We start from the raw sequence: 22,778 nt of genomic DNA, 5'->3' as shown, positions 1-22,778 counted from the left end.
ATTAACAGTTATGTGCTTTAGCCCACTACGCCACCACCACTCCACTAGGCTATATAATAGTAGATACACTAGGCTATATAGTAGTAGATACACATTCTTATGTTTCTGATTTTCTTTTTTTATATAACAAATAAAATTATTCAGTTAAATTGTTAGGTTCTGTGTTTTCTCTGCTTGTGGCTTCTGCTTCAGCCAGCATATCTGCAATTTGGGAGTTGTATATATCCCTTAGTGAGATACCGAACGAGTGATAGAAAGAGAACTTTAGATTACTTGCGTAACACCGGTTCTCTGATAACATGAATTGAGGTATCTCACATCATCGCCTTCCATGCAGTTTGCACAGAGAAGAGATATGCAGAGAATGATGCAGCAACAGGTAGCAGTAGTTTATATTAGGGAAGTGGGACGCCATAAAAGCTGCAGCGATTGGTCTGTCAATCTTGACAGATGTTGTGTCATTGGTGCTTCCACAATCAGTCATGCCTTGGGCATTCCCCTTAGTGAGATACCTCACTTTATGTTATCACACGAGAACAGGGGTTATGCAAGTAACCAAGAGTTTTGCTATATAACCTAAAAACATTTGCTTCATATGGTAACATCTAAATTATCTGGGTTTATTCAAGCAAATCAACCTGACAAATTTGATTATACCAACGAAGGTCATTTTTATGGGTTTGATTAAGAAGAAACAGATCATTGACTTAGCAATGGAAAGTTGCCATTTTTTCCAGTGTGAGAACTGTAAATAAAAGCTAAACTAAACTGAAATGGACACATACTTACATTTAAGTAGCTCAAACAGTGTTTTGACATGGATAAGTGCTTAGTTCAAATTTTAAGAATAATTTGGTTTATAATGTCCATTTCGACAAATGTATTAATAAAAAATAAATTGTGCTTTCTCCTCTACATTCAAAATTGGTCAATGTATTGATCCTACCACTGTGTGTAGCCATACATTTATATGGCAGTTATTCCTAATAAGATTGATATATTTTGTTTTCAGTTGCATATCTTACAAGGTATAAAATTGTCTGTCTGAGAGTTCTGAACCCTGTTTTCAGCAGAATTTGTAATGCAACATATCTCTTATATTTAAAATGTACTGCTTCCTGTTGAATCCTCCCCTTTAAATATCTGAAGATCTGAATGGACGATGAGCGGAGTTGCAATAATCAGACCAATTTCTTTCCTAATCTTTTTCAACAGCTTACCAGGTCGCTAAAATCTGACTTTATCCTCTCAAGATGAAGTAATTAGGCTTAGTCCTAAGTAGAGTGTGCTACCGAAACCGATCAGCTTGTCTAGCTTTCTAAAATTTAATGTGCATTGCAGATGATAGGCGCGCTCAGACACAATCAGCAGCCACTCCAAAATACCAGACAGAAAGGAACAAGGTATTTGTGGCTTCATCCCACAACAACACCACAAAGCCACCACGCATTCAGATCCAGCTGGCTGTTTGCACTAACTTTCATCTGCTATCTATCAGGACTTCAGCTCAGTTACAACACAGCAGTTCAGAAGAGGGCTGACACCAAATGATCATGCCATGGCTTGACCTTGACCATGGCTTCTCTTTTCAGTGGTTCTTATTATCTGTAACCTTACTGAAGTACCCAACAATGTCTCAAGACCTAATGTCACTGGGGGGACTTTATCCCTTTACCACTAAAATGTCAACCATGATCCGTACATATTAAATGTCACTCTGATGCCATACGTATGTCTTTGGTGCCTTATTCAAATCATTTTGGAGCATTCCATTTGACCTAATGCTAAATGTAAATATTAAATGAGATGAGTTACTCATTGCTATATTTATTGATTATTTGCTCATTGTTATATTGCTGTGGGACATGAGTTGCTGCTTGAAAATAGAAGTACCATCAAAATCATCATAAAAACATACCATGTTATTTGTATGCTGTACTCCAGATTATCTGATGCAGTGGGATCCAACTATAAGTCTTTCAGCAACAATCAGAGTTCCCATTCGCAGTAACAGTCAGATCCTGATCCACGATAAATTAAACGTTTGAAATTTCCGCCTCAACACACTTACGAGAGCTTGTCAAATTCCATTGGCTCTTGTGTGTCATGGGACATCTGAAATTGCCCTCAATAAGCAATTCGACAGCTTGGAAACCAGGCATGTCAAATACCATTGGCTCTTGCATTTCATGTGACCAACGGGAAAATTCTAATGTTAACTAAATTTTCTAATATTGATTGAAATGCGACTGCCTTCATGGAGAGGAAGATTTTCAATTATTATAACCTTCTGCTTCTTTCTGGAGCAATCATATGGGTTCATACATTAAATGCAGTCCTTTTGGAATATTTGATGGTGCTTTTGACTAGTATGTGTTTTTTTTTGTTTGTTTTTTTTACTGTTCTTGTATGTGTTTGTATGTCTTTCATATTGTATGTTGTTTATATTGTTGCTATGTTCTTGGTTAGGTTTAGACATAGGGTTAGGTGTTAAAAAATATGTGTATTATAGTGTGATGTAAATAATATTTTTGTGACTACAATAACTAGCCTGTCACATGTTTATATTGTTTATAAGTGGTTGGGTTTAGGAATTGGGTTGGGTCTGGGATCTAAAATATCAATATGATAGTATAATGTAACTCAACTCGTATTTATAAGTATAATGAAACATATTATGTTTAAATTAGATAAATCCGAAGATTGCAGATCATGTGACGGAATCGTCCGAACTGAGGTGAAATAGCATGACAATGAGATTTTGATGGTGCAGGGGAAAAGTCGCTATGGTGATGTTTTCGTCATGAGACTGCCCTAGAAATACCACTCTCAACTGCAGAAGTAGACTGCTAATACTGCTCACACTATATACACTTTTACAGGAATAATTCTCACAAAAATGAGGTTCTGTCATCATTGTATGATTTTCTTTCTTCTGTGGAACACAAAAGGAGTTACAGCAGAATGTCCAAGCTGCTATTTTAAATGCAATGGATGTGAATGGTGACCAAAGCTTTCAAGGCAAGATTTTCCATGAATAATGACTTAAATTTCAGTCTGTTCAACACACAAAGCTATCACATTGTTTAAAAAGATTTGGGATATTGTACAAAAGTCATATGGACTACTTTCATTATGCTTGTCCTTGGTCCTGTATTTTGTCCTTTTTGGAGATTTGCAGTCACTGGTCACCATCCACTTTCATTACATGGAAGAGAACAGCTCTGATATTCTGCTATACATCTCCTTTGGTGTTCCGTGGAATAAATAAAGTCACTGGGGTTTGAAACAACATGAGGGTGAGTAATAATGACTGCAATTTCATTTTTGTGTTAACTATCCCTTTAAATATATGATTGTGTAAAATCTAAACAACAGAGCAAAATTCATGGTAAAATGTAAATATATCAGATCATATGGATTCAAGATGCTCTTTTTATTACCATAGCAAAGCAAAGCTTATATGGATTTCAATTAAGGACTTATAGCCTTTCATTGTCAGGAAAGAGCCCTTTCAGATGGAAACACACAACCACATAACATAAAACTTTAATTCTGAAATAATTAAAATTCAGAAGATTCTTTTGGAGAGAATACCCATGAAGGAGATGGCACCGGGAGGCCAGTCAGCATTCTGACCTGCTCTTGTGTCCTGCTGGCTTCAATGGGACTTGACACATCTCTGTGAGAGAGGAATGTCATTATGGGAATGTCATCCCCCCCTCCCTGCAAGTCAACCAGTGTCACTGCTTTAATGGTACCGCAAGAATATCCACAAGCTGCAGTTCAGTGTGAAAAGATCAAGGATGTTCAGGGATAATGGGTGCCACTTAGGAAAAGAAGAGTGAACACAGATAGCCAGGTCAGAGAAATCTTACTTTTGAAAAGTACTGCTATAATATTTGTAGCACATTCTATAGTCCAATATTAAAAGTGGTGTGGTTGCACACCGACGGTGTAAATCTAGTTGATGATTTCAGTAGTTGATGATTACATGTATATATGGAGATGTTTCCACTTTTTTAGATAGAAAAGTAACTGTTACTGGAAGTGCTTATTCTGAACACAATCATTAACAAATCCAAAAGTTTTGTCAGCCAGAATTCCAAGGGGCAGTTCACTCAGGACATGTTCTTAGGTTTTGTTGCTGTTTTATATTTATTTGTTATTTATTTTAGATTTTTTTGCTGACAAATCTTTACTCTTACTGACACACATGCAGAGAGGTGCCATATTAACCAAACTAGATTAAGAACATTAAGTGAAGAGGATAGCACTGTTCCCTTCATTCAGGGTCTGATGACAAGGGAGTTCTGCCTACATCTGTGCTCTCTGGATCATCAAGACCACCTAAGGTTATGTCATCCTATCACACATGCACACTCAGAAAACTTAAAATAGTGATAGAGGACAAGACAGATTGAGATAGCTGTGTGTGTGCGTGCGCGTGTGTGTGTGTTTGTGTGAGCATGTATTTATCACTTTGTGGGGACCAAATGTCCCCATAAGGATAGTAGAACCCAAAATATTTGACATTGTGGGAACATTTTGTCGGTCCTCATGAAGAAAACAGCTTATAAATCATACTAAATTATGTTTTTTGAAAATTTTAAAATGCAGAACGTTTTGTGTGAGGGTTAGGTTTAGGGGTAGGGTTAGGTTTAGGGGATACAGTATAAAAACCATTATATCTATGGAAAGTCCCCATAAAACATGGAAACACAACATTGACTAACAAAAACAAGTAGCAAATCATGGTTCACAGCTTTGACGAAAACTAAAAGTTATTAGGTATTTAAAAACATGAGATGAGGCCATCGATATGTCCTGCCCTAAATTCGGTTTCAATTGGAAATACATCAACACAGGAAAAAATACTGTGCTTATTAAGCCATTATTATTGGGTCTTCATGCAGACTAGACCTACTGTTAGGAATCAGCACTGAAATCTGTTTTATTTTGGATACTTCCAAAATTCAGACCTGATGATGTGACAGCCTTGGGCTCCATAAACAGCAAATCATTTTTTTGTAATTTTTTTTTTTTAATAGTTGAAGTGGCCCACACTTTTTAAGCCAATAAGAAAACTTGACAATCAGAAATACTCTTCTGCATTTGAGGTTTGACAGGTTAGCTCAGTCCAGTTAATCCCCGCTGGTAGATGCTGTAACTACACTGTTCTGGTGCAAAGAGCATCTTTCTCTATTAAAAGGCTATTCGAAAGTAGCTGTGTATTTAGACAAAATTATTTTTGCCAGCTAAGCATCTGATATTGATATGAATAGGAATGCTGGATAGTTCTGTCTAGGTAGGCTGGGCATTTTGCAGAAAGGATGATTGGGGCAGTATAATTCAGTGGTTAAGTCTGGCTTAAGTTTACAGCACCTACCACTGGTCACCCTACCACTGAAGCAGCATACCCCCAACTACTCTGCTAGCAATACAACACAACTCCAATTAATGCTTCAAATGAAAGCAATAAAGTTGTCTACACTGAAAATATTCAGACTCTTTGCATGTTCATGTGTTTGCAGTGCATTATTAATTATAACAGGAGCTCTCTAGTTTTGCCCATTGTGTTTCTGGCTTTCAATGAAGATTGGGTGTCAATAGGAATAGGGGAGGAACAAAGAGAGAAAACAGGTTTGAACATTTGAAAAGCTTCTGACATTTTTTCATCTGATAAGCCCAGAGCAGTTGAACTGCCAATCAAAAGTGTGGTGGGAAAAAACCCTAACTGTTGATGGAGCTTGTTTTCCTGTTCTGACAGAATGACTGAGAAAAAGCCCCATCCTCAGGCTAACAACACTTTCTCTTATGGACACATTCCCAAGTTTTTAAAAAGCTAGTGGAAAAGGAGCACAAGTCATATTAAGGCAACTGACCAAAATTAAACAAACATACAGTTAAACTGAAATGGATACAACTTATGGAATAATTGAAAAAAGAAAAGAAAAATCAAATTGTTTTTTGAAAGTTCATTTGAAACTTTCCAAACAATAATGTTCCATAAAACTCAAGAAAGGACAAACACACTGTATATGGCATTGTCTATTGCCCCAGGAAATTGTAAATGAATAAACTGTAGATGGACAGTGTCTCTGGCATTGCTGAATTTTTTTTACACTGAAATATTCACCAAAAGTGTTTTCTTGAAAGGTGCACATAAAAGGGCTTCAGTATAAATCAAAGGCAGCTTCAAATGAGATTGAAAGTGAGGAGTAGATTGTGACAGGATGCTTCTCTCTCTAATCCTTCTCCTCTCCCATATTTCTCTCTCTCTCTCTCTCTCTGAACCTCACTTCGGTCATGCAGCCTAAGGCAAAGATGCTTTCCATACATTTAACACAAAAAGGTGTACATTATTTTACAAATGTCATGTATGTTGTGAAGCAGAGGGAAGGGCAGAAATGTCTACTTAATGATATAGAGATCTTTGAGAGTGCTGTCCATTTTAACTGCTGTTTGGTTGATTTCAATACTTAAAATTAGGTGTCATAAAGTTCTAAAGGTCCCAAAGTTTCTCAGACAGGCACAGGTTCATTATGGGATTGGTAACTGACATTAAATAGAATCAATGGCATCCAGACAGATGCTGTACATCTAAGGTAAGCAAAATATTTTTGCCTTGTTACTGGATGATTTCAAAGTTAAGGGTGATGAACAATGATAATAGTGAATAAGGGTAACAAATTAGATTTTTTGCCCCTTTTTACATTTTGCAATATACTGTGATTATAACCCTCAACAAATGAGATTTCAACAAATGACAACAGCTAGAATTTGGTAATGTAAGCATACATTTGCATATTTGAGCAAGCAATTGTGAGGCCATCAATTGTGAAAAAAAAAAAAAAAACAACCTAATTGTGCATCACAAACAGTTTTCAACAGTTGAAGAAGATGGCCAGGAATGTGTGGTGAATTTCCCCTGACCTGTCTGGGGCCTTGGGTAGCAGGCCAAATCGGTGGCCTTGTAATGAACTCATACACAGCTTTAACAAGACATCGACCTTAAGAGCTCCAGAGGTCGGATGTCAGAAACTCACAAGTTCAAAGAGTTTCTTATTACTTCTGCCTCTGGACAAAACCAGAACACTCAGCAGCTTGCTCATAGACAGGTGCCTCATCTCCAACTATTTCTGGAAAAGCTGGTATATGCATGAAAGCAGAAAACATTTTCAGAATGATATTAAAATATTGGTTACACGTCTAGGCTGTTTTGGTTGTTTTGTATAGAGAGGAATTCCCTTTTCATATTCCTTGCAGCTGTGCTTTGCAATGGTCCATTAATGCTTGCGTCATTATTTTCATCTTCAAGCACTGCAGACACCACCCACCCAGCAGTATGGAAATTGAGCGAGAAAACCTGAAGGCTAGAGGTGGCCCTAAACCTGCTCAGACAAGCACCTGCTAGACCCTAAAGCTTCAGTAGCAGACTCCCAAAGACAAATTAGCAATTCGCATCAACCTAGTGTTTGTGTTCCCCACTCGTTTGTGGCAGCCGCACCCTTCTTTCACAGAGTCAAATATGATTCGATGTGTATTTGTGTGTTCATCACCCCCCACATTGAAAGGCATTCCCCATGAGAGTTTGTTAGTTCGCACGCAGCCATAGCAATGCAGAACATCCCTTTCTCATCCACTTCAGAGTCACTGGTGTGTATCGCTACCAAAAAAAACAGAACACTGGGAGGTACTTGAAGCATGCAATGCAAGCAGGTGCAGGTTCACATCAAAGCGCCACGTGGTTTAGTAATTGACTTAATCAGACATAACTATATCTGATTAAGCGCTTCTGCCTCCAAGACAACATCATCTTCATATAGTCCACTATACGAGGGCAAAGAAAGACTGATCCACTCCTTATCCACAGCTCAGTTCATCACACGCACACTAACACCCTAATCATCCACATGGGAGAGAGATTAATGGACAGTTACACTGCAAGCAGATGTGTAATTATGAACTATGCCACTTACTCACTCGGCAAACATAATAGAAAAACAGGCTCCACTTCCAGTAAGTTACGACGTAAGGGGCAGGGGTTTCAGTTAAGCACTTTGAAAATAATAATGCAAACTGATAGGAATAATACTGTATGTGATAGAGTATATTAAAGACATCCTATAACTATATAACTCCTTTGTAGGAAAACAATGAAAGCACTGATGTCTTGGTGATGTTATTGTGAACAGTGTCATCTACTGTTTCTGTAAAAGGGCTCATAATCACTGCTCTTGCTTTAAGTACAATGTTCATGGATTAAGGTCATTTATAAAACTAATAGTTCCAACTAAAAATTCTGATTGGATGAGGCAAGTTCAAAGCCATTGTAAAATCCAGATAAATGTTCAACTGCGACTGCACATTCTAAATTAAAGGGATATTTTACCCAAAAATGAAAATTCTACAATCAGTTACTTACCCTCATGTTGTTCCAAACCTGTATAACTTTCTTCCATAGAAGGTAACGGGAGGAATTCACTAAAAATGAACTGTGGCCGATAAAAGTGACGGTTATTTGCACGCACTGTGTCTGTGCTGGTTTAGTGCCCGATACACTAAATCAATTATGTAGATCAGGCAACGGCGCAAACGCACCCAATTTGCATACACAACTCCAATCTTGCGGGCCAGTAATGAGTGCAATGTTGCAAAGGATGCGGCAGATCACAACAATCTACCCTCTACTGTGATCCAGACACCTGAATGTTCTTTTTAACATGCCGAAAGAGCAGTTGACTACACCACGCATCTGAATATTTGCAATCATTTGATCATTATTTAGTATGATTAACAGAAAATTTACTCAAACAGCTCTTTTAAATAAAATTAATTGCTTTCATCTGGACGTAATCGCACGGTAATTGCGGAAGACATTTTTTTTGAATGAAGTACAATCTATAATGAGCCTATAATGAGCGTGTTGGGGGCCTGGGTAGCTCTGCAAGCGAAGATGCTGACTATCAAACCAGGAGTTACAAGTTCGAATCCAGGGTGTTCTGAGTGACTCTAGTAAGTCTTCCTACGCAACCAATTGTCCCGGTTGCTAGGCTGCGTAAAGTCACGTTGGGTTAACTTCCTCATGGGCGCCATAATGTGGTTCTCGCTCCATGAGTCCGCCACCATGAGGACTTGGGGATTGGGCACTTGGGGAGAAAAGGATGCATTTTAAGCTGAAAGGAATCACAATGGCTTAAATTAATATTCAGCGCAATTTCAGCGCTGATTGCACCTGTTTAAACTAGATTGCGGGTGACTAGTACACAAACACATGCAAAAGTTGCACAACTGTTATGTGAATTTACCCCAAAAAGATGTTATGCAGGAAAAAATTAGCAGTACCAACATTTTTCTTGTCTTCTGTGAAATAAAGTAATACAGTTTGGGAACGACATGAGGGTGAGAAGATTCATTTTGGAGGAAACTCATTTGGGTTGGTTGGTAACCGTAAACAGAATACAGCATACTAGGCTAATTAACTACTTTACTTGGAAGAATTGTTTATTCCTGTTATTAGTATTAATAAAATGTTCTATTGTTGTTTATTACTTTTTAGACAGTGACATCTTTTTATTACCTGAAACTTCATTATAGAAATTATGGGTAATTTAATTTTAAATTAAATTGCGATGACCCTGAATTGTTTTATTTTTAAATGGATTTTCAACTATCCAGTTATCTTCATTGTATTACTCATTTTATATATATCCCATATCTTCTGTGGCTTCCTTTTAAAATTTTAAGTAAAAGTACAGAAACATTTTCTATTAAAGGAAGTTTTGATGCTTTTATAAGAGAATGTGGTATAGAAAGGATATTATACTGTACAATGAAGCCTAAATAAGGATAAACATATAAACCTGTGTGGCTGTGCTTCCACTTTCACCTACATACGAATACAAACACACTCACTCTCACTGTCACTCGCATACACAAACACACAGCGCTATGACGGCAACTCACTGACAGGGTTGATGATGCTGTAACCCTCCCATCTGATGCAGCTCTATAGCATCAAAGGACCATGAGATGCGCAAGTTCCCTCGACATGAGATTCACCCGAGACTCCCGGCTCCTCTGATACAAAGACTCACCTCTCACACTGTCTCTGATACCTGGCAGACCGTTAACAAATCCCAGTTCTGTGTACATTTCACAACATCAAACGGAGAGAATGCGTGACTGGAGCAAGGAAAAGTAAAGACGAGAAGCCTCTGAGGGGGATTTTTCTCTCCTGACTTTAATGGTGAAGCTTTTGTGTATAAGGGGTGCAGCAGTACACTCATCTGTCAGAGAAACTGGCACTGTGATAGGGTTGCACCCTGTGGGGGGCCTGAGGTCATCAGTAGCGGCTGATCTCTAATCGGTAGGATCCTCCATTGGCCCACAGGGGAAACCAGGTAAACCTTTGGCCCAGAAGATAGCATCTACGCCAGGGCTGTACAGGCAGCATATCTCATTGTGCCCATACAAATCTTTGCACACACTGGATAACAACCTACCCAATGCAGTACTACATTAAAGCAACAAGGCACAAGAGGTCATGCATTATATACCACAGGTATAGGGTATTCTTAAGAATGATGCGAAACAGAGAAATTCACTTAAAAATTACAATTTTGTGTGACATCCTATCTACTAAGCCACCCTTATCTGGTTTGTTTTTTAAGGCAGCATAAATATATATTCTTAAACCTTGTTATAAGGCAAGACATAAGCATTTTTGACATTAGATATATGCTTGGTTATCTCTAAGTTTAAATTTGTTCTAGATCATTAGATGTGATGTGATGGTGCCTTGGAAGCCTGTCTGAGACCAGTTTTCCTTCGTACAAAAATGCTTTCTGTCAAGACATTGACTGACTGGGCAATGATGCAGCTGCTTTCATTTCATTTTTAGACACTGCTACAAAATGCTTTTAACACAGCTCAAACATAATTTACCAATTTTTTAAATGAAGTTACAGAATGCTATAGGGGACATAAATAGAAAACAGACATTTGTACTTATGTGTCACTGGGTTCAGATGTTTCTGCTGATATGTTTTATTGCGTTGTCTGTGAGAAAATGAGGATGTAACTCCTGATAGATTCCTCTGCTGTAGAACTGAACGTTTTCCAAATACTCATAGGATTTATGTGTGCATGTGCATATCGGAATGTGTGTGTTCTGCATATGTTAACAAACAATTCAATTCAATAAATATGCAACAGCGATGAGACCTGTGAGTAAGAGGGCAGTTGTTTATACACCTACGATTATAGTAAGCATGTTAAAACAAGGACGTATAACAGTAATTGTGTGTGTGGTTTCATCTTGTTCTTATTTTGGACAGAAAAAGAAGGCAATTAAAATTAATTACCAGAATGAAAGAATAATAGTTTCTGGCATAACTAGAAGATTGGGTCTGTTTCCATGAAGTGTTGATGAAACCATGTTGAGGCAGATGCCAGCTCACTGTTTGGAGCAGAGGGAAATCTCTTAGAATGTAAGCGATCGCACAGGTACTGCACACAACCACACACAAAGACTTGTCAAAACCCAAATGTCAGATGACAGATAAAGATTTGTATTAAAATGGGATGAGAAAATGGGATTTGTATTTTTATTAAAGGTGAAGTGTGTACTTGCTGTGCAAGTTGCCAAACGGAATTGCAAAAACAGGTTTCCCAAACACTCGCCCCATCTTCCACTGGTCGAACAAACAGATAGTCCCAACTTAAACTTAAGATACTGGTTGAGCCAATGTTCCTGTGTTGAGCCAGCTTGGATGCTTAAACAAACAGAGTAATGTTATTTGACAGTATTTTTAAACTGGGATAGTATTTTAACATTGAAAACTTATAACATATCATATCTGAGAAGTATACCCACTTTGCAAGAATATCCTCTTCCATTTGAGTTGGGGAGTTAAGGAGTAAATTGCACCATACTAGTCCTTACTTTCCTCCTAATACCCCTTTCACTCCGCAAACGGCATCGTGACTTGGTATCTCTGCGATTGGTGTTGCTGTTGGGTATTCCAACTGCTGTCGCTTTAGTATTATTGGTGGACTGCATGTCTGGATATAGTAACTTTGGAAATTCTGATTACAGATTGTACTGCCGGTAAAACTAAGATATCATGAACACGATGAACAATCTATCAATGTATGAATGTAACTCACTCAAAATTCTGACATGGTTTTCCAAGGATCATTTTTATTAGGCTATATCCATGTATGTTGTTACAGACAAATGAAATAGACTTACAGAAAATGTTATCTTCTCTGTCTTGCCTGCACTCGACTCCAGTATCTCACACTCACAGCAGATGGGAGACATCTTCACTCTCATTGGTGGTTGCTCCCGAAAGTCGCTCATCATTTACATAAAGTTAAACATTTCTCAAATTTGTCTTGCTCGCCACGACAACCTCTGTCGCCAATGGTCAATGTTGTTCCAGAAGTTGCTCTGTTGTCATTGAAAACGAATGGGATCGTGTCACTTTGTCACTCAAAGTCATCGGCAGTTTGAAAGGGGCTTAATTAGTCAGTGAATTGAGCACAACATCACCATTCAACTGGGTTCATCTACAATAACACCTTCCAAAATGGTCATAAATCTAGGGGTAACCATCAACAACCACTTCAATTTCATCTAACACATCTCAAAGACAGCAAAACCATGTAGATTTACACTCTACAACATCAGGAAAATATGACCCTTCCTCTCTAAACATGCCACACAATTCCTTGTTCAGTCGCTTGTCGTATTTAGACTCGACTAAATACTGTAATTCTCTTTTAGCCAGCCTTCCTGCATCCGCAGTTAGGCCCCTGCAAATGATCTAGAATGCAGCAGCACATCTGGTCTTCAACGAATCATAGAGAGCACATGTTACACCACTTCTTGCCTCTCTAAATTGGCTGTCGGTTGCTTCACGTACCAAGTTCAAGGCTCTGATGCTGGCAAACAAAACTTTCACTGGATCTGCTCCAGTTTACCTAAAATAATTCCTGCAGAGCTATGTTCCCACCAGAATTAGTGGCGTCTTGTTGTACACACAAAGAGGACTTTTGGCTTCACTGTACCTCAGTGGTGGAATGACCATTTAACTCCATCCATTAAGCGGATTCCCTCTCTGTCTTCAAAAAACAGCTAAAGACATCTTTCAATTAGAACTTGAATCACTTATGTTGTATTATTCCTCCTTTGTAATTTGCTTTGGATAAAAGCATCTGCCAAATGAATAAATGTAAATGTAGTCATTATTATAAGATCTCGGTTCTCCAGTAGAAGCCTCAGATATCACATGTATGCCCAGAGATGTATGCCCAGAGATGGGTGGACTGGAGTGGTGGTGGCGTAGTGGCAAAGCACAGGGCTGTTAATCAGATGGTTGCTGGTTCTAACCCCACGGCCACCACCATTGTGTCCTTGAGCAAGGCACTTAACTCCAGGTTGTTCTGGGGGGATTGTCCCTGTAATAATTGCACTGTAAGTCGCTTTGGATAAAAGCGTCTGCCAAATGCATGAATGTAATGTAAATGAGTAAGGTGGGTCTAATCTAGCTTTCCCTTCCCCTGCTTATGTTTCAGGTCCCTGGCCCTTGGGCAGCAGTACTCATCCCTCGGATCCCAACCCATCCTTTGTGGCTCAATTCCTGGCTTGGTGCCCAAACAACTGCGCTTCTGTCGCAATTACATTGAGATCATGCCCAGTGTAGCAGAAGGAGTCAAACTTGGAATCCAGGAGTGTCAGCACCAGTTCCGTGGCCGCAGGTGGAACTGCACCACAATTAAGGACAATCTAGCCATATTTGGTCCAGTACTTGATAAAGGTATGGCTTAGCAGCACACATTGAAATCAGAAGATATAACCAAACATATCATTTCTGAATTGTAATTAGAGTGAAGAATCAATTACGTCACCAAAAATAACAGTTTCATCAATATACAGTGGACCCCCAAAACATATTTGCCTCACTTGAAATGTTGATTGCATTGACAACATATTAAACCAAGTGGTATCTGCAAACAAATAACTGACCTCAAGCACATATTAAATGGATGTATGAAGTCAGTTATGTGTTCACACAGGTGTGTCCTATCAAAGTAAATACAGGTGTAGTTCATCACATTTTACAAAGTATGACTAACGGAAAGTGTCCAGATACTTTTTTCTATCCTAATTTTATAGACAATAGACAGAGGCGTATATCCATTGTATCTATTGTTTTGTGAACTGTTGAAACGTATGCTTGTGCTAACCTAAAATAAGTGTGACTTGGTTTGATATTATGTTATCTAATGCAATCAAATTCATTAAACTTTTTAACTGTGGCTTAAAGGATTAGTTCACCCAAAAATGAAAATTGTCTCATTATTCACTTACCCTGATGCCATCCCAGATGTGTATGACTGTCTTTCTTTAGCACACTGTAAATATACATATATATTTATATGTTTTGTTTTTTTCATGTATATATATAGATATATATATCCCATATAATTAACAGTTAAAATTTACATTATATTTAACAAGGGAGTACATGTACTTTTTATGGTAAATTATTGTTTAAAAAAAAATGGTGTTCTCAGAATTACCTGCATGACCCATTACATTTCATTATATTTTATAGGAATAGTTATGATCATTCTTATTTTTAATATCAGTTATGTACTTTGGGGTGTTCTGTGTTATATTTGATGTGGTTAGTTAATGTTTATTGCATAATGTTAATTTCACATGTATTACCCTGACGGTGCTAAATGTTTGTGTGAGTGACACTGATCACTGTCTCTACAAGTTTATTGGCCTTTGTTCCTTGAAGGGCCACTATTGATGAACTTCATCACATCATGTGCCCTTCTGTAAATACTATGATGATTAACAATACATTATAAAGTATAAAGCATGTTCATATATAAAGTTTGTCATTAAATAATATAAACGATAATACTGCACCATAAAATATACTGTAAAAAAAAAAAACTGTTATACTGTAAAAAAAACTGTAAAATGTACAGTTTGTTCTGAAAAGTTATTTTTCAGAAATAAAAAAACATCTTTCCTTTTTTATATTTTTACATAATTATTCTATCATTTATATTTTTTTTGTAAAAACAACAGATTTTTTTTTTTATAGTGCAGAACTAAATTAAGATTTTTAGAAAAATGTTGAAGCTCTGTAGGTCATTATAATGTAAGTAAATGGGTACCACCAGGCTGCTGCCTGTCTGATGGTCCAAAAGGCATATTTAGGCAGCATAACGATAATCCACACTGAAGAAAATCAATAGGTTGGTGTGAGAAACAAATCGATAATTAAAACTTTATTGACTGCCAGCAGTAGATGCATCAGTGACGTAAATGCCATGGCACGTTCACGCAAGAAGTCAGAAGTGCATACTTTGTATACAACAGAGGAACAAACATCACATGTGAGTCAGTTCATTTCAAACAGCAATACAGCGCTGGGCGGAACCAATGATTTAAAGTAAAAAAACATTTTAATTATCGATTTGTTTATTACACCAACCTATTGGTTTGTTTCAGAAGACATCATTTTGATCGAGTTATGTGAATTACATTTATTCTGACTAAATATGACTTTTGAACCATCAAAAACTCAGCAGCCTGATGGCACCTGATTGCTTACATTATAAGGACCTACAGAGTTTCAAAATTTTTCTAAAACTCTTAATTTGTTTTCTGCTGAAGAAAAGCATGTCATACATGTCTGGGATGGCATCAGGGCAAGTGAATAATCCTTAAAGTGTCAAACTACTTTTTGGGGCCACTACACGCTTAAGAAAAGAGTTCATGTGGAAATGGAACTTACTCAATTTCCATGAACCACTTGCCTTAAATCTGTGATTGATTGCATTCTTTGGGTTCTCCAGAAATGTGCTGATACTCTAAATGTGAATGGCTCTGCAAAAACATAACAATGGTGACACCGTTGACTTGTGAATGAAAAGAATAACTTAAAACTTATGAACACAAATCAAGGACAGGCCAGGACAAATGGCGAATTCACTTCAAATGAGTTGTGAGAGGAAGGATGCTAAATGGGTCACTCCTTTCCTCTGTTTTGCTCTCTCTGTCAAGAGCACATATATTGTGGATGGTTAAAATGCTGAAGTACTCAGTAGTAGTGCAGGACCTGTGCAGGAACAGGGACTGAGTGAGGGAGAAATGGAAAGAGCAAAAGAGAAGGGAGGCCAAATGCGATTACAAGCAATAGAAAAGGGCTAGAGGGTTCAGTTCGACCCCTACTGTGCATGAAGGCCAGTATGAACCATCCCTGTGTGCCTCTTACCGCCCGGCTCCCACGGACGCCCTATTCACACGCCCTTTTGACTGTGTCATGAAAGCAGGCTGAAAAAGAATCTCCCATCCTTCCTCATCATGGAGGAAGAGAGGAAGGCAGAGGGAACTGGAGAGGAAGGGGGGTTTGGTAATGGGCAGAAGATGAGGGGGACGGACAGGATGAAGTAAAGATAAGGAGGAAGCATTTGGATTGGCCCATTCATGCTGTGGGATGGGCTTTGTTAAGGATGGGCGCAGACTGGGCTTTTTAAAAGCTTTGGAAAGGAAGGTTATATTTTGGCATAATGGCTGGTATGAGATGTATGTGTGTTTTGTGTATGCATGTCACAGGGGGGGGTCGCTCCTTTTGGGAATGCCAGCCCCTGCTCTGGGCAGCGCTGAACTGGGCTATGGGGTGCGGGGTGCTGGGCCCTTTTGTGTGGGTAATACGGTGTGACAACAGAGAGACAAAGGCGGATTCATGGACCCAGCAGGTAGCGGGAGCTGCACTCTTCTTGGCCATTGGCCAGAGCTCCTAGGGCCCAGAGCTCATAGTTCTCTGTTATGGTGAACCTAGCTGGTCCTGCCAGAACCAACTGGGCCTCCTTCTGGCTGCGAACCCAAAGAGGTGTGCGCCCAAACACAGCCTTTATTAAAAAGGACTATTTGTGTGTGTGTATGGACATGAGCTTCCTGCAAGAATAAAACAAGAATACCAGGTCAAAATGAGCCTGCAAATTTATGAGAAAAAATATATAATGAAATTAACATCCAGAATGTACTGAATCCAATATTTTGCTCAAGATGCCAAGTCTGTGACAGTTGACATGAATATGACAGAACTCACTCTACCTACTGTAATTTTAGATGTTAAAATACTGTACTTTCTCTCATCTCAATCAAAATATTGCTCTGTTTGAGCACCTCAGGACCGACAGGAAAACAAGCACACAAGACTGGAAACAAGATGAACTGGCACTGGACAGCAAACATGAGGAGACTAAAATAGGGAGAGAAATCAACAGGTGAACAAGACAGGGCAGGTGTGACTAATAAACTAATATTTGGCAAACAAGGAGGTGGGGTATGACGTAAGGCGATACAGAAACAAAAAAAAGCTGTGTGCTCTCACAAGACAACAAAACAGCCGAATGGCTTGAGCGCACGTCATCAAGACAATAAGGCAATATATGCCAATGCCAACTGACAGATAATACAAGAGAATGCTTAGTAATGCCAAACAAAGCGATGCCACGCATTCTCACACTAAACGAAACCTTAGAGTACATCGTGAGGCAAACACCACGCAAAACACGCAACAGGCGATAAAAACAAAACAGGACACCTGTGCAAGAGTTCGGCCACACACCCGACACCTTAGACTGAAGACAGACATGGAGCACGAGTGTTCCCAACACAGGCCAAAACCGAACCAGACAGGAAGTCAGGATCCAGACAGTGTGCTCCTGACATGAAACAACACAGACCAAAGAGTGCACAGCAGGGAATACAACCGAAACCATGCGCTCACACAAACACAGACAACAAAACACAAGACAGTCATGGGATGATGATGTTCTGTCAGACAAAAACCCAGACTGACAGGACTGTGACAGTACCCCCTCCCCAAAGCAGAAAAAACAACAGAAAGGGAGGGAAAGGAAACCATGGAGGGAACTTAAAGAAAGGGGTGGGGTCCGGCAGACTGGTTGGAGGCCTCAGGGAAGAGGCGGGGTCTGGCGTCCTGGGAGGAGGCCTCAGGGAAAAGGTGGGGACAGAGGACTGAGCAGCGGCTGCTGGACAGGGGTCAGAGGACTTGGTGGCGGCTGTTGGGACAGGGGTCAGAGGACTGGGCGGATGCCGCAGGACAGGGGTCAGAGGACTGGGCGGTGGCTGCCGGAGAGGGGTCAGAGGACTGAGCATTGGCCGTTGGACAGTGGTCAGAGGACTAGGCGGCGGCCGCCGGACAGGGGTCCGAGGACTGGGCGGAGGCCGTTGGACAGGGGTCAGAGGACTGGGCAGTGGCTGGACAGGGGTCAGTGGACTGGGCGGCAGCGCAGTGACTGGGGAACGGCTTCCGTGGCCGGGAGCGCTGGCAGCCACTAGAGAACGACCTCTTTGGCCGGGAGCGCTGGCAGCGACTGGGAAGCAGGAGCCCTTATCCTCCTCCTCCTCCTCTTCCAGGTGGCCGGGAGCACTGCTGTGGGAAAGGCCTTCATGACCAAGGGAATGCGTAGCAACTCCAAACAAAGCTGAGCATACATCATGAGGCAAATACCATGCAATGCATGCAACAGGTGACAAAAACAAGTCAGAACACCTGTGCCACACACACACCCGACACCTTAGACCGAAGCTACACTGAACCTCAGCACAACATGAAGACAGCTCGCGACCTGGGGGCGCAACGCGAGCATGATGCGAGGCACACCCGCGTTCGCTAGAGACAGACAAACTATTGACTTGAGTGCATACTGCCAAAATAACATAAACGCGATGCACCCACATCAGTAACAGACAGACATGGAGTATGAGAGTCCAGATCCCGACACAGACCTGACGTCTGTTCACCAGTCATGAAACAAGACAGACCGAAGAGCGCATGGCAGAGAATACAACCAAAATTGTGCGCTCTCACAAAGACAGACAATGAAAAACAAGACGATGATGCCACGGTCCTGTCAGACAAAAATCCAGACTGACAGAGTGACAGGACCGTGACAGACACAACAATCATATGTGTTGGAGGGTCATTTAAAGCAATTCATTAAAATAACCTGCTCAATAAAAGTAATTTGTTCGTGAATCGGACTACAATAGTCTTGCTATAATTTTTGTTTTGAAGCACAGCCAGCGAACACAACGCAATGTGTTGTTTTGCTGTTATTTCGCGGTACACACTCTTTAATCCAATCAAATTCAATTCAGACTGCAAGCTCACAACTCAGGTAAAATACAACTTCTTATGCAGTGGAGCTAGAGAATCCGTAGCAGTGGAGCACCGCTGTTTACTGCATCATATGCCATCTATACACAACAATGTGAACAGCTGCTGTGTTTTGGTCACAAATTCACAATATGAGATGACGCAATGCATGTCTGGTACAATGCTCACACTGGAATGCAAATCACATTACTCTTTTTCCAGCACATTCTATGTGTGTGGGCTCTTCTTCGGATAATCTTACATCACTATGTCCCTTCCTGATATACTGGCTCAGACTCAGAGAATCTCCAAATTTAGAGCCACACAAATGTTTGTGTGATGAGGTTGGATGGGTAGGTTGAGCTGCAGTTTTTCCTGTGGGGTGGAGAATGGACCAAGAGAACTTGGTGAGCCACAGTAAGTGTGCTTTGATTGTGAAACTATGGTGTCTGGTTACATAATAATCTGTTGCATTCAAAGGGGCGTAACTCCATCTCTCAGCACATGCCTTCAGAAACCAAACACGCAGACTTATTGCTGGCTTTCACACACGTGGCCATGGGGCTCGGACGGGTGGGAGTTGAAAGGGGTAGAGAAAGAGAGCTCCTGTAACACTATCCAGAGAGAAACCAACACCTTTGAGATGACACAGCTAGCGTCAGTGAAACCTCAGCATGCATTAGCCACAACTGACATGAGCAACAATCGTCTCAGTGCCGTCAAAGAAATTGCTGTCTTTACAGCGATGCACTCAAACACTGCGTCAATATTCCAGAATCTATCAAAGAAAATGATCCATGCCCTTGAGGCACAGCACAGATTGATGGTTATCTGTCCTCCCATTTTTGGAGGGTCATAGTTAAAGAGGCAGGGATCTCCTTAAAAGAGCCTCAGGATAGATATCTGTCTTTTAGAACAAGGAAAACTCATGCAGTTGCTAGGAACAGTCAAAGGAACACAATGAACTGTTTAAACAAAAGATCACAAATGAAAATATCTCCCTTTCATTTGCCATTTCTTTTCTAGCCACAAGAGAGTCTGCCTTTGTTCATGCAATTGCGTCAGCTGGAGTGGCATTTGCAGTGACCCGTTCGTGTGCAGAGGGGACCTCCACAATGTGTGGCTGTGACTCCCACCATAAAGGCCCACCAGGAGATGGCTGGAAATGGGGAGGCTGCAGTGAGGATGCTGAGTTTGGGGTTCTGGTGTCTCGGGAGTTTGCTGATGCTCGCGAGAACCGCCCAGATGCTCGGTCTGCCATGAACAGACACAACAATGAAGCAGGACGAATGGTAAGAGACTGTGATGGCTATTTGAATATAATTGATTAGCATGGAGTTAACACTCATATTTCAATACAACATGATCTTCCTAAATAATTCCAAAATAGAATTAAAGATGATAATAATAAATACAATGAGTGCTATTTTTTTTATATATATATATATATATGTATATATATATATATATATATGTGTGTGTGTAATATCCTGTAAGCAGAATCACACATATTATAAATGTTAAAAACTTAGTTATTCCATGGAATACTTACAGTATATTTCTCCAAGATCAGTTCCAATGGATATCATCTTTACAGTTTTGAAACATAATATCATGCTATTTACTATGCCAAATGGTTACACCTGTAATGTGAAAATACACTTCCTACTGTATATGCAAAATACTGAAAAAGTTTCAAACACTCATGTTAATGGGTCATTGGTGTGCAACTATTTTATTTGACCAGATTTTTAAAGTCTTTAAAAATATATTACAAATGCAATTCGTTTAAAACTATTAATTAAATACACCTCTTCTATGACAAACATTAGTTCAAAGTCATTTTAATATTTTTTGGGGGGCATGTAGTGTAACCTTTCAGAGACAGTAAAAAAAGGTCTAATTAAAAGCAGAAATTATTGAAAAAATAAACGTTGGCATGAATAGTGCAGAATCATATTTTATTATTATTTCTTTGAAAATAATCAGTTTTAAATGTGATTTATCATACACCAAAACAAGTTCATGTGGTTTCACCAACATGTAGGTAATCATTTTGCTGAAAAATTAAAAACAGAAAAGACCCCTTTAGGCCATCATTACCCTTTTACTGTATGTGAAGTAAAAAAAACAAAAAGATTACATTATTTATTCATATAATTAAATATTTATAATGTCATTTTTACAATTTTACAATATGTTGACATTTTATTCATGGAGTAAACCTGTCTTGAAGAAAATGTCTTGATATTTGTGACTCAAAAATTCATGATATTTATAAAAAATATTGTTCACCTTGAAAATCATGTATAAAAACTTTAAAACTAATGCATTAAGTTCCATAAACTCTCATATATTCACTCTCATTGAACCTAATGGTTACACCACCTGACATATTTAAAGCCATTAAATACATTTATTTATGCTATTCATTTTTTTTTTTTTTTCAAAAACGAAAGATTTACATTTTTATCACCTCAGTCAACCTTATTTGTCATCGACCAAATCATGGGTTAATTTTCATTTTCGTGTGAACTATTCCTTTTTGCCAGCAGGATCAAGATAACTCAACAATGAACAAAGCTCTGCTTATGCCACTCCTTGCCCCACAGTTCACAAAGGTGTTAATGCACCACAGATCAGTCTGTTTTATCTTGATCCCTTTTCCTAAAGACTTTTGACTTTTTTCATGAGAAATTACTAGGTAATTACCTGCCTTATCCTTTCATGCCTCTCATAACCTGCATCTCTACTGAATTCCATGACAGAGGTGTAAACGCAGTTGGTGGTTTGAAACAGGCAGGGAGGGAAGAATAACACTGGGTTTCAGGATTTAGCACATCACTGCTGCTGTCATGTCTCAGAGCTGGAGTCTTTTGCACTGAAGGTGCTTAAGGGGCAATAGGCGAGACCACACTGCAACAGCCCGCCACTTTGATCAGTGCTCGACAGGAGTCGAGTGGGACCACAGGAGCAGGTAGTGATACAGGCGCTCCTGTCTGGACCACAGCTGGCTCACCTGCCTCACATACTCCATTGTTTCAGGGCAGCCCGCGGGACCCACCCAGGTCCTGAAGTGCTCGGGACATGATGTCAGTGGCCCCCAAACAGCCCCCCAGGGATACACAAACACCTGCCTTCAGCTGCAGCTGGGGAATTCTGCAGCTAAATATAGCCAGGGAATTAACGCAAACAAACCATACCAAAAGTAGAGAGTGCCTGTGGCATGCTCCATTAAGTGGGACTTCAGAAGAGAATTAGCTAAGAACTGCAAGGGTCTGTCTGCATGCTCAGCAGCTGAACAACACTAGTGGACTGAGCATGAGAGCATGTAAAAAAACATATGAACGTGATAATGCTGCAAGACGTGTCACAATCACAGCATATCAGAACATGTTTAAAGTTTAAAGAACAATTAAGCAGTGGGAATTTGGACCAATGAGATTTCAGAGTGGACAGAGCAACCCGGCGCAATGCTACAGAAACAGAAACCAAGCGGTTGCGGCTACTGAGTACAAAATCTCTGATTAACACAAGGCACTGTGTTAA

General features: G+C 39.6%; 1 protein-coding gene across 1 annotated transcript in view; it reads left to right on the top strand.

Annotated features, from left to right (window-relative positions):
• LOC127633605 (proto-oncogene Wnt-3-like) overlaps positions 1-22,778 on the top strand; it is a 33,008-nt gene that overhangs the window by 7,511 nt on the left and 2,719 nt on the right. The window contains exons 2-3 of the mRNA XM_052112825.1: positions 13,588-13,829; positions 20,256-20,521. Of these exons, the coding sequence (XP_051968785.1) occupies positions 13,588-13,829; positions 20,256-20,521 (508 nt within the window). The remainder of the gene's footprint in view (positions 1-13,587; positions 13,830-20,255; positions 20,522-22,778) is intronic.

The sequence above is a fragment of the Xyrauchen texanus genome, chromosome 40, assembly GCF_025860055.1.
Source record: "Xyrauchen texanus isolate HMW12.3.18 chromosome 40, RBS_HiC_50CHRs, whole genome shotgun sequence".
Taxonomy (NCBI): domain Eukaryota; kingdom Metazoa; phylum Chordata; class Actinopteri; order Cypriniformes; family Catostomidae; genus Xyrauchen; species Xyrauchen texanus.
This window is presented reverse-complemented; position numbering and strand designations above follow the sequence as displayed.